At 34.0% G+C, this 13,093-nt stretch overlaps 1 protein-coding gene and 1 long non-coding RNA gene across 3 annotated transcripts; one reads left to right on the top strand and one right to left on the bottom strand.

Moving 5' to 3' along the window:
- Window positions 1–1,689: 1,689 nt before the first annotated feature.
- Window positions 1,690–4,221, bottom strand: LOC144998060 (uncharacterized). The gene is made up of 4 exons (XR_013660090.1): window positions 3,407–4,221; window positions 3,290–3,336; window positions 2,426–2,477; window positions 1,690–1,894 (listed from the first exon to the last, which is right to left on the bottom strand). It is a non-coding gene; the product is annotated as an uncharacterized LOC144998060 (long non-coding RNA).
- An 833-nt stretch (window positions 4,222–5,054) lies between these two features.
- Window positions 5,055–7,599, top strand: LOC144998059 (LOW protein: nuclease-like protein). Of its 2 annotated transcripts, none has more exons than XM_078957892.1 (3): window positions 5,055–6,499; window positions 7,219–7,263; window positions 7,371–7,599. In XM_078957892.1, the coding sequence occupies exons 1-2, from the start codon at window positions 5,141–5,143 to the stop codon at window positions 7,231–7,233; spliced, it is 1,374 nt and encodes a 457-aa protein (XP_078814018.1). In that variant the 5' UTR covers window positions 5,055–5,140; the 3' UTR covers window positions 7,234–7,263; window positions 7,371–7,599. The 2 variants fall into 2 exon arrangements, with proteins under 2 accessions (XP_078814018.1, XP_078814017.1); XM_078957891.1 differs by having other exon boundaries at window positions 5,056–6,499; window positions 7,380–7,599.
- The last annotated feature ends 5,494 nt before the right edge of the window (window positions 7,600–13,093 follow it).

The raw sequence follows: 13,093 nt of genomic DNA, 5'->3' as shown, positions 1-13,093 counted from the left end.
AAAAAGGCATGCCAGATCTACAAATCCTATGAGGCTACAGCTTCAAGCACGATCGTAGGATAATGATAATTGCCCTTTGTGTATCGTCCATGCTATGCGTTAGGACACATACTCTATTTCCAATGAATGCAATCTAAACTTCCTAACATCCCAGGCAAACCATGAACATTTCCATGATGAGCATACAACTTTTGTATGTCACTAGCAGTAGGACGATACAAATATCGTGGACCATACAAAGACATAATAGTTATGCAAAATTTGTGAAGACTTTCGCAGGCGGTACGTACGGACATCCAAAACCTCTCGTCTAGTGCATCAGGGCGGGGGGGGGGGGGGGGGGGTTGACATATACTAACATACGAAATACAACAATACATTTTTGAATTGGATCAAAGCCTAATGTACCGCTTGTGTCCGGGCATTGCCTCATATACTCAGACATTGAAGTCACACCTTCTATAATACGCATAAAAAAATATTTATGCATCTTGAACCGTCGACGGAAATAATATACTTCAAACATAGCATTCTCGTAAAAATAATTTTGCATGGGACGTTGGCGGGCCGCTTCATGCTACCTTTGGATATGTCTTCTTCGTTTACGGTGTGTATTGCGTGATTCATTGTTGTTAAGATGTTGTTCTAGCCTATTACGTATGGAGAAGACCGACTGTACTATGCTATAAAAAACATCGTCCGATGAAGATGACAAAGACGAAGACAACATTTTTTGTAGGAAGAGTTGTTAAGATGTGCTCTTATATATAGTGTGGTTTGGGAGAGTTTGTAAAATATATGATATTTTGTGTGTATGAATTGTTGAGACTTGAGAGTGTGGTTTAATTTATATTAGTTGATATATATATATATATATATATATATATATATATATATATATATATATATATATATATATATATATATATATATATATATATATACTAGTAGTGTACCCGCGCAATGCGACGGCGGATAATAGTTTTTTCAGGAAGTTGTGTTTCGGCAATTATGTTCTTTTGTTTCATAGATTATGTTCTTTTCGCCAATTATTTTGGCGCGTTGTTTCGTTTCGGCGATTACGTTTTTTAGGGCGGCTAACCACTTCGCTAGTAGTCGAGGTAATTACAGATGAACCACAAATTATAACACTCATGTTTACCTTAGTTAAAATTTATCATCGTCATTGAATATGTGTGTGATTAAAGTTAAAATATTAGTATTTAAGCAAATATAAAATTTAAACTATTTGTTCGCCTATTATTGATGTTATAGGCGATTTATAACATTTGACACCGAATACCAAAAACTTGAATAAGATACTCAATGAATATTAATGTTTACACCCTCAAAAGAGTTAGCACACAAGATTTAACAATACAACACAACCATTTGTCTTCTTCTATAAAGCAGCTACATATGGATTATGTTTTAAAATCATTTAATAAACCATTACTACTCTTATGCTCTGAAGCAAACACATGAAATTCTTCGATATTTCTTTGCAATTGTCTTAATATTAATTAATAAAATATTATTTCACTACATTGGTCAATATAGATTTGATATGATTTTGAAAGTAAATGTACCAGATGTTTCAACCACCATATCCTAAAATACTACTCCCTAAATTCATTTATGAAGTTCTAGTTTACAAGCAAAGTATAAACAATTGATAAAAAATGTAAATAAAGTATGAAAATCAGAATATATGTTTTAGTTTCAATGTATAATGACATAGAAAGTTCAAAAATGATAGAAAAATTTACAAATAAATATATCAATTAAGAGGTACAAGCATCTAGTTTCTATGTCCTTAGGACCCATCTTCATGTTCATCTTTGCTCTCTATATCCCCAGGCCCCATTGAAAGCCCAACTTGTCCCTTCCCATCCTTAAAGGATCAACATAAAAAAAACATTCACATGATAAGTATCTTTTTATACATAAAATTTTAAATGTTAAAATTGATCGTATTTTACATCTCTTTTTATTATCAACTTGGCTCATCAAGTTACGTATTAAATCCATTATTTCATCTAGTTAAATTTTTGGACAACAAACAAATTATAAATTAAAAAAGAAAACAATAATCTTTGTCATCACAAATGATATTGAATATTACTTAGAAATACTCAATATTGCTATGAGAATCCGAATAATAATAAAAAAATAAAAAATAATACGACCAATTTTACAAAACAAAACCCTTTCATTATATAAAATTTAAACCTCCATTTTACTATACATGATAATCTAAAAGAATAAAAACTCCTTCAAAATCCAAAATCTACAAAAAAAAAAAAAAAAAAAAATGATTTGACTTAATACTAAAAATCACCCAACAACTCACCAATAATTATCTATTTAACTATTAATTATTTCAAACATTAGCCACTAAGTTTATCTAGTTGCAATTAAGTACCAAATTTGATCTTCATTACATCAGCTTTCTTTGCTTCGGCACAAATAATAAGCTGGAATGGAACAAAAATAAAAGGTGAGATTTTGACATGTAAAAAATTAACTGAAGCATCATTTTAATTTTAAATTAATTAAAGAAATATACGAATCAAGTTTCAACCATTTATAAACAATACATAAACAGGTTGAGCCTTTAGAAAAAAGAATTCAAAATAGCTATCTTTGGTTGCCAAAATAGTTTAGTGCATTGTGTTTCTCGGTTGCTTCAGAAATATGACCCTATAAATATTGGCAAATGCCATACTCACTTTATCCAATAAGAGCCTAGTATGTTACCTCTATTTGTACCTACCAATTTTACCAGATTACCAAACCCATGGGAAGAATTGTCAATTTTCATGCTCAAACTTAATTAGATCCATTCCAAAAGCACGCCAAATAAATACTCTTCAGACATTTATTCTTGGTTTTTACAAAACTTTGCAGATTTCAAGTAATGAGATACATAACGATTACAAACCTTATACAATTATACCCAAATTTCAAATCTTTATTTGTAGATTACTTTATACCAAACTGTGCATATCAGGGAAAAAAAGCACAAAAAACTGAAATTAAAAAAAAAAAGAAACAAAGTAAGAAACTTATAATTAAATCGATCGAGTGAGAAAGAGAGAGGGGTTGGAAGAGGAAAGAAATTCAGATTCACACCGCTACATGGTCAAATTTCTTTCAAACCCCACATCGGAAATCACTAAAAAAAGTAAAAAACACAAGCATATATAATTAGAGTTAAACATACACACACATACAATTAGAAAAACAGAAAAATTAATATGGAAGAAAAGAAAAACGAAGCACACACCTGGTATTGTCACATGGAAAACCTCGATAGATCTCTTATGGTGGGATCTTGAAAAAAAAATTCTAAATGTCAACAAAAACGAAATAATATGGAAGAAAAGAAAAACGAAGCACACACCTGATATTGTCACATGGAAAACCTCGATAAATCTCTTATGGTGGGATCTTTAAAAACAATTCCAAATGTCAACAAAAACAATATAAATTAAAGAAATTAAATGATACAATTTTAACCTATCCAAATATCATACAAAAATTAAGACATTTATAGGATATATAGTGAAAGAGAAATAATGAATATTGCATTTAAACGAACTAAAGATGGACCAAGAAGAGGACACAACGGGTAGATGATATTTAATGGTGGTCACCACAATGAAGCGGATGATGGTAGTTGCAGATGGCATCTGATATGCTTCCCATTTTCTTCATCTCACATGAAATTTAAGACACAAAAACATATATATAAAAAATGAGAGATCACCCTGTAACTTAATTAACCATCTTAGATCTTGGCGAAGAAGGAGGAAATTGACAGATGAAGATCGTTGACTGCACACATGAACCTCGAGGGCGGAAAAAAAAAGAACTGGTCGATAAAGCAGACGACACACATGGAAGGGAAAAGGCAATGGCATAGCTATTATAGGGTCGACAACGACGGTGTAGAGTATTATCTGGTGGTCGACGATGGTTGTTCTGCTAGAGGTTTGCTGAATGTATGAAATTAGGTTAAATATAAAGGGGGGATAAAATGTGTTGAAGAGAGAGGGAGCATATGTTTACTTGTTTAGATGGTTGGGAGGAACAAAGCGACACAATATATTACTTCTATCGAGGTTTTTTCAAAAAAAAAAAAAGAATTGCCCACCCATAGAGTTAATGGATACCAGTTGTTAAAGATTCATAGAATGGGGGAGACGAAGGGTGGGTAGCATAGTTATGCATATATAGGTTGTATTATTTTTAAGACTTTAAGACTTTTATGCTGAAAATGTTAGTAAATTATATGGGTTGCATTGTGATTGGTTCTAAGTAATTCATACGAATCACTACCAAAATAAGATAGATATAGATTTTATAAAATACTTAATTTTGATTAGTTTAAATCTATTGACATGGATCACTATCCTAACCATTCAAATCATTCAAATGAAATCCAAATACCAAAAATTCATAGCCTTGTTTTTAAGATTTTGGTCTTAAAATATGTATATTATTAAAAACGTTTTTCCTTTTTAATGTAAGTTGGTAGATAATTTATTACATCTCAATTGAGTCAAAGAACTAGCAATCCGGTCAAACCCCCCTTCATCCAATTACAAGCCAAACAAACCTTCTCTCATCTCGTTACGTCTGTAGCGAGGCAACTTGGGATGAATATGTGATGGAACCGGTACCGACCCGTCCCGTTCCCAATTTCCCAAATACCAAATTCGATCGAAAGTTAATCCCGAGTACCAAACCGAATTAACATCACTGGTACCGATTCTCAAATTTATACCGTTCCGTATTTTTAAATTCGGTACCAATTACCGATTCCGATACGATACTGGTACATGATCGGGATTTGGAACAAACTAATCATCCTTAAAGACAACCATGACGAGCCCCCTAGCGAACGCTAGAGGACAGTGTTCGAAATGCCTAGCAACAAATGGTGAGCAGCTTTAACGACTCCACTCCCCCTACAGTAAGTGTTAGGTTACCAAGAAGGGGTGTTTCATCGACCATAAATGGAATATACTATTTATTTCGAATTTAAATATTATCTGGTAGTAATATCTACAATAAGGCCTTTCAGTCCTGGAAAAAGAAAAACCTGCCCTTGTTCATTTCCTTTGGAGGTTACATGGCCGGCGCCGGTGGAGCCAAGAATTCGACGATGGCGAAGTCATCTTCCTCCGCCGCTGCCAAACGTAACAACAACAATCTAAAACTTCAGCAACAACAATTGCAACAAACACCCTCAACTCGCCGACAGAACCTTCTTCAATTGGTCGCAGCGGCAGCGTCCGCCACCGCCGCCGCTCACTCCTTCCTCGCCAACCACGACCTCGCTCTCCACCCTGCCCAAACCCTAACCCTCGAATCCAACATTTCCGCCGTGTCTCTCTCCATCTCTAACCTACTTTCCCTCATCCACCATCCGATCGCCTTCGCAGTCCCCCGCCCCCCTCCTCCTCCACCCTCATGGTTTTACCGCTTTATGTCTTCACAGAATGATAACGACCAGTTATTCATCGAATCATTTCGAATGTCTAAACAATCGTTTTCTTACTTACTCGCACTCCTAACCCCTTCCCTATCATCCCTCACAATTCCTCCCAATTACGCCGTTTCCGCTACTCTCTTCCGCCTCGCGCACGCTGCTTCCTTCAATGCGGTTGCAAGACGCTTCGATCTCGATTCTCCGACCGCCTGCCGGGTTTTCTTTGTGGTATGTAAAGCAATTATCGATAATCTAGGTCATTTCTTCGAGTTAAGGACTGATTTGAACAGAATCGTACTTGGTTTTGGATGGATTTCACTTCCCAATTGTTGTGGGGTTTTAGGAATCGATAGTTTTGCTGTTAAAGGAAACCTATTCGGTGAAAATGGGTCTGTAATGGTTCAAGCATTGGTCGATTCAGAAGGTAGATTCTTAGACGTTTCAGCTGGTTGGCCTAGCACAATGAAACCCGAAATGGTTTTAAGACAATCAGAACTGTTCTCCTCCATTGAAGAATCAAGGGAATTGTTAACCGGTCCATCTTATGAACTCAACGATGGCACTTCAATCCCTCAATACATTTTAGGTGAATCCTGCTTCCCTCTTTTGCCATGGCTGATCACCCCTTTTCGAAAATCTGATACCGATGATCATGAAGATGAAGACGATGTTAATGATGGTTGTTTGAATCTGAGTTCTTCAAAACAAGCTTTCAATTCTGTACATAATCGAGGGATGGAGTTGCTTGATACTGCATTTGGGAGACTTAGATCAAGGTGGAGAATTTTGTCAAAAGAATGGATGGAGGAATCAATTGAATCTTTCCCTTATGTTGTGGTTGCATGCTGTTTGCTTCATAATTTTCTTATAAAGTCTAATGAGGAGTTTCCTGATGAAGATTCAGATTATATGAGGAATCATGATCTTCCAGATTATGAAGGAGAAGGGGATGAGACTGGAGAGAGGATTAGAAGTGCCATTGCTTCAGATTTAAGTCGGGTAAGTCTAAATGCAATCATTCATTTGCATAAAAATTCCTTACTTTTTTTAATATTAGTATGTGTCATAGAATTCAGTTTTGGTAACAATGCACATATTAGTTCTTATGGTTATTGGTATCAAAAATTTCCTTTTTAGGGAAAAGATGGATGTCTAATCCACAATTCCATTATGTCAAAAATATTAAGGATATGAATCTTGGATTGATTGTTGTTTGGATAAATAAAGTTTAAGAATTATTTAAGAAAAGAAGCCTCCTTTCCATGACTTTCTATTTTGAGTATTTCTTTATGCATTATGTCATAAAGAAATATCAATATATACCTTATCCAATTAAGTTCTGTCTCCATTAAGTCTCTATTAAGTCAAAAAGGATATGATATAAGAATGTTCTTCTCTGTAAAGATTTGGCAAATTCTACTTTTAGATTCGATAATAATGTTTTTTTATAAGTTATTTATAGTTTTTTCAAGAATGTCTATTCATAATTTGGTATGTTATCTTATTTTTATTTTTGCACATCCAAACAACTCCTTGATGGGAAGAACAAATTGTTTTTTTTATAGAATTTTTTTGCCTCCTTTTCTTTTTACCTTTTAAATTTAAACAACTGCTAAAGTTAAATCTTTTGTGATTCGAAGGTTTTGTCATGAAATTGTTTTAGCATGAATTGTAATTGAATCTTTATTAAATATTTGCAATACTTTTCATTATCTCAGTGGGAAGATTGTTGATTTCTGATAAAGCAGGAGAAGAGAAGCAAGGTAAGATTTTAGATATTGCAATGATTCTTAATTTCAAAAAAAAAAAAATTCTTTTTTTTGTTCTTATGTTACTTTATTGTTAATCTGATGAAGTGTTTTTGTTCAAGAAATCACAGAAAACGGTGTTGCTGGCTACCTGGAATTATCAGAAATGAAACTTTGATCGTTGTGAAAGGTTCTGAATTTTTGTAGATACCTTCAAGGTTTTTTTTTTTTTTTTTTTTTGCAAATTTGGTAAGAAAAAATACTTGTCAAGTTTGTCTTTTTGGTAAAAGAATGCTTCCTAGATATCATATATGGAATTGAAATCGAAAATATCGAGTCTTTTTGTTGTCATGCTTTAAGTACTCGTTTTGGTCTTGTTTGTAAGGGCATGACACAACATAGTGGCGTTATAATGTGATGGTTGGCCTAGTGAGACTGATACTTGAAACTGAGACTATTGGGTTGGCCTCGTGAGACTGATACTTGAGACTGCGTGAGACTGATACTTGAGACTGAGACCGAGACTGATAAATCTCGGATAAAACTAATGTTAACCATCCGCAATATGGAGCTTTTTCAATATTTTAATGGGGCCTATAGCTTTCAACTAATTAAAAAAACTAAACCAAAAGCTTATTTAATCATTTCAATGGGACCATGTGTATCTTTTATTATTTATAACTTTTATAACAAAGCTTTGTCAAAAAGCTTTCTTATTGTGGAGGAATTTTTAAACCAAGAGCTTATTTAATCATTTTGGTGGGCCATATGTATTTTTTATTAATTTTAATTTATAACAAGATTTAATTAAAAAGCCTTCTTGTGGATGAAAATTTTTATATGAAAAATCTTGCCAAAAAACTTTGTTGTGGGTGATCTAATAGAATAATTTTTTTTTTTTTTTTAAATATACTTTTTTTAGCCTTCCAGGTGGAGAGTAGGTTGGGCTTATCGTGTCACTAGGTCAGGTTCATGGGCATGAGCTTGGGTATTTTAACATTTGCTATAAATTTTAATCTTTTATAATTTTTTTTAGAGCAAGTTATATTTTTGATCCCTAAATATTGTTGGTTGATCATTTTGGTCCTAAAACTAAAAAGTTTTCTTTTTCAGTTTTGGTTGGACAAAACTTCATGGTCCCTATGGTTTAACAAAATCTGAAGTTTCGTCACTAATTTTTAAAAAAACTCACAAATGGTTCATATAGTTTTAAAACTTTTAATGTTTAATCCTTATGGCTTACTGTATCAGTATTTGTTTGTTAAGTAAATGATATTTTTATCATTTTACTACCTAGGCTTATGAGGTTTTCTCTTAATTATTTTTTTTAAAAGAAAAAAATGAAATTTAATATTCTCTCTCACACACACAAACAATGTTTGATTGAAAAGTTAATGTTTCTCCTCATTTCAATCTTCTTCGATGACTCATAATCTGAATCTAATAACTGCTCATGTGTGCCATCATCACCACCACCTACGATCCAATATCATCGCCTCTGGTTCACCTCTGCAAAAGCCTTCTTCGACCACCCATTTTGGGTCTAATGGGTACAAAATAGTTGCAAGGGGAGAAAAGAGGCTCTGATCGTTACCATTGAGGAAGGAAAAAAGCTGGATTGGACTCTTCGCTGGAGGTCCAATGGTGGCAGCGATTTCTAGCAAGCGGCAACACCAAACCACCGTCAATGTAACACCATCAATCTCCTCTTCCATAAACGTCACCATCCACCGATAGTGCATTGCTGAACAACCCTGCACCACCATCACACCTAAACACTCATCCTCAAACGTTATTTGCAAGTCCGGAAATCGAATTGAAATGGGTTGTTGTCCCTTATTTTTCTCTTCCTTTTTCCTTTCTTTGAAATCCACCACCGCAAATTTATGCGTTCGATTCCGATTTTGTTCTTTACATGAACGATTGGCTTTGATTCGTTCCCAGATACCTTGATGAAGAATTTGTAGCAATGATTTTGATTTTGGATTCATTAAGTGTAGCAGTCGAGCTGAACACACAACCTCTAGCACCTCTCTCTCTCTCTCTCTCTCTCTCTCTCTCTCTCTCTCTAAGAATACCAAATACACGACATCAAACCGTTAGTAGATCTGAAAATAAAACATAAATGGATTTAGTTTGCGATTGACTTGGATTTGGTTTCCTATTAGCTTTGAAATTTCAGTTTGGTAGAGGAAAGGACAATCATTCAACTTCATGCTCTTCTTGGTAACATATACAAATTGAATGATTCATAATGATGCATCATCATCACTATTAAACCATTACTGTAACCGTAACCATATAGGTGAAAAATCTTTATAAATGAAGGGTTCGTTCCTAATTTCACATTTCTACATTTAGATGATCAACAATTGTTGCTCACTTGCCAAGGACAGATAAAGAACCAATGGCGGCTTGAGGATGATAACAGTTAGCTAGAGTTCAGTTTTTTATCTGTGTTTTTTTTTTTTTTCAAATGGAGTTCACATTTTGTTTATAAGTTATAGGTGAGGAATACATAGGGAAAAGGAAAAACAAATCAAAGAAAGGAAAACAAGAAACATAAATGAAAGAAAGATATTTTGTTCTTTTATATATATATATATATATATATATATATATATATATATATATATATATATATATATATATATATATATATATATATATATCAAGAGAAAACCTTATAAATGGTCCTTAGTTAGTGAAATGATGAAAATGTTCTTTACTTAACGGATAAATACTACGGAGTGAGTCGTAAAAACTAAACATTAAAAGTTTTGAAACCACCAAGAGGTTTTTTAAAGTTATGGATGAAACTTCAGATTTTGTGAAACCATAACAACCACCGGTTTATTTTCCTTGGATATGAAAAAGAAAAACGTTATAATACTCTCATATAAAGATCAAGTTCTAAGAGAAAGCATCTTGAGAATTCTATTTTTTTTAATATGTTAAAGATGTGAGTTTTTATACAAAATGTTTTTAAACATATTTTTCTTTGCATTTTATCAAAATACCAAGTTTTATATGAACTAAAAGGAAAATATTTGGTTCTTCAAATTAAAAGTTGTTTTAAGGTTTTTTGTATACCTTATATTATGGCTTTTAAAAATATATTTATCATAAAGAAAAGTACCTCAAGTCATCTCACTTTATATCACAAAGTCGTAAAATTTTTATATAATATATAAAGTTTTGGGCTGAACCTTCATATATTAGGGACGAGAGAAAAGGAATTGCGTTATATATAGTCTATATCACATAATTGTAATTTTTGTATACAATATAAAGTTTTCAGTTGAACTTTTATATTTTAGGGACGAGAGAAAAGGATTTAGATTTTGTATAAAGGGAAAATAATTTACGGGTATAATAACTTTTCGATTTTGTTTTGAACTTTTATACCATCCAACTTGTTGAATCTGTCCACATATTATCCTTGTTAAAGAGTCTTTTATAAACATTTTCAACAAGTTTAATGATATATGCTATAAAAAAATAAAAAAATAAAAATAAAAAATAAATGTGAATGATTTCAACTTGTTGAATCTCGTTGCCTACTAACTCCACCACTACAACCGTGATCATCACTTCTACCACCACTACCTCTTGCCATCATTATTTCCGCCACCAAACACGATTATTCATATATTATTTTTAGATTTAATCATATATGATTACATCACATCCCTTCCTCCTCCACTTCCCCCAACAACACAACCGCTACCTCTACCACAGCCATAACATCCATCGACCGTCATAACCAATTGCTAGTATTCATATATTACTTTTATATGTAATCATATATAATTTCACCACCTCCTTTTCCTCTGCAACCGCCACAACCTCCACTTCCTCTTCTAATACGTAAAACATAAAAAAAACTCAAACTCTTAAAATTTTCATTCTATACATTATGTTCTACTAAAATTCGTCTAACACATTAAACATAAAAGAATGATGATTGTGTTGGTGCCGGAGGTGCCGGAGGACGAGAAAGGTGATGTAATCATATATGATTACATATAAAAGTAATATATGAATAATGACGTTTGGTGGTGTAGGTCGGTGGTGGTGGCGGCGGTGTCAGATGTGGTTGTGGTAGAAGTGGCGGTGGTGGAGATGGTGGTAGGTGGTAAGGGAGCAAGTTTTAACAAGTTGAAATTGTTTACATGTAACATTCATAAAATTCTTAAAAATTTTAAACTTTCAAATTTACTCAAAACCCATCATTGTTTACAAATTGTTTTCAAAATAAGTTCAACATCAGAGAAATCCCAAAATCTTGAAATAAAATATGAGGAGGTGCATGATCATGCCTTCGCCTTCCCACGATCCTCAGAAGTACCTGAAACACAATCCAAAACTGTAAACTTAAAGCTTAGTGAGTTTTCTCCAAAATACCAATACATAACAAACAACATAAAATAATAATAACATACTATGGACCCAATCAACCATCGAGTTGGAATACCCTAGGCACCTTAACCATCAATGCCAACATACTAAGGGTCCAATCATCCTCGGGATGGAATAACCTAGGCCCTTAACCATCAGGTTGGAATGCCCCAGCCCGTTGGCTTACACACAAAGCAATGGAGCCTTAGCCACCAACCAATCACGTGCACACAATACAGATAATCATACAATGAACTAGTCAGCAATAGACAAACATATCTTACAGATCACTAAGCATAACAACATCCTAAATACCAAGATACTGATCTAACAGATCACAACAATACTCAATTATGCAATAATCAGGATAACAATCCAAAAGGTTCGGTCTTGGTGCCTTCGACCCAACAAGTACAGTGAGAAACACTCACCTCTCAAGTAGTGCAAAACTGATAAGAGCCGACTTCGAATCTCAGCTCCAGACTCAAATGCCTACAACCACTGTGTAACAATTCCATCAAAATCTCGGAATACCCAAAATGCCCTCATAACTCAACTTGGCCAAACATGGTCAAAGTCGAGGTCAACAGTCCATATTGACCCAACTCGTTAAGTGCACCAATAAACTCGTTGAGTTCCTACAGTAATCAGAAGGTCGGGAAAATCCCAACCAACATGTCGAGTTGGCTTGCAAACTCGCCGAGTTTGCTTGAGCTTAATGCATCAAGTTGGTCCACGATTCCAGGGACTCCAAGACTCATATCTAACCTCAAAGGTTATCAAAAAGGATAAAGTTTCCAACTTTATCCTTTGGGGCTACTCCAAGTGCTCAAGAACCCACTCATAAGGCTTGAAGATTCAAGGGCTTAACCAATAAGCATAAAATCCTTGACATCTGGAACCCAACCTTTCCAGAAGAGATTCAAGCCTCAAAATCGACCCAAAGGTTGGTGCTTTATAGACATGTATGTTCAATGCATGTCTTGAACCCAAAATGGGTCAAAAAGAGGAAAATATGGCTTAAACTCCATGTATGGTATCAAATCTTGACTAAAGGCCAGATCCAAACCACTACAAGGTCATCTTGACCTAGAGATTCATAAATTTGCAAACTTTATGAGGTCCACTCATTGCAACATCCAAGAATAAGGAGAAAAAGAGACAAAACTCAAGATCTAACTACATAGAGGAATAAAAATTGAATTTTGGACACTTACAAAGATACTGAATAGTGTCAAACCAAAGATGAGAGCTTTGCTTGCTAGATCCTTGCTTCCTTCTTCCAACTTTCTTCTTCTTTTGCTCCAAAATGCCACACTAATTCACAATATGAGAGGGAAGGATGATTAGGGTTCATAAGGGCCGATATGAGGGTTTGGAGGCTGATAAAAGATCAACCCAAGGGACTTAAGGGGATTATATAGGGTGCAAAACCCTAAAATTT

This window comes from Lactuca saligna, chromosome 5 (genome assembly GCF_052625555.1).
Source record: "Lactuca saligna cultivar CGN05327 chromosome 5, ASM5262555v1, whole genome shotgun sequence".
Classification (NCBI taxonomy): domain Eukaryota; kingdom Viridiplantae; phylum Streptophyta; class Magnoliopsida; order Asterales; family Asteraceae; genus Lactuca; species Lactuca saligna.
The sequence above is the reverse complement of the archived record's forward strand: the minus strand, read 5'-3'. Positions and strand labels throughout refer to the sequence as shown.

Excerpts from the sequence above, each read along its gene's own strand:
- LOC144998059 (XM_078957892.1), top strand. The coding sequence starts at position 5,141 with ATGGCCGGCGCCGGTGGAGCCAAGAATTCGACGATGGCGAAGTCATCT.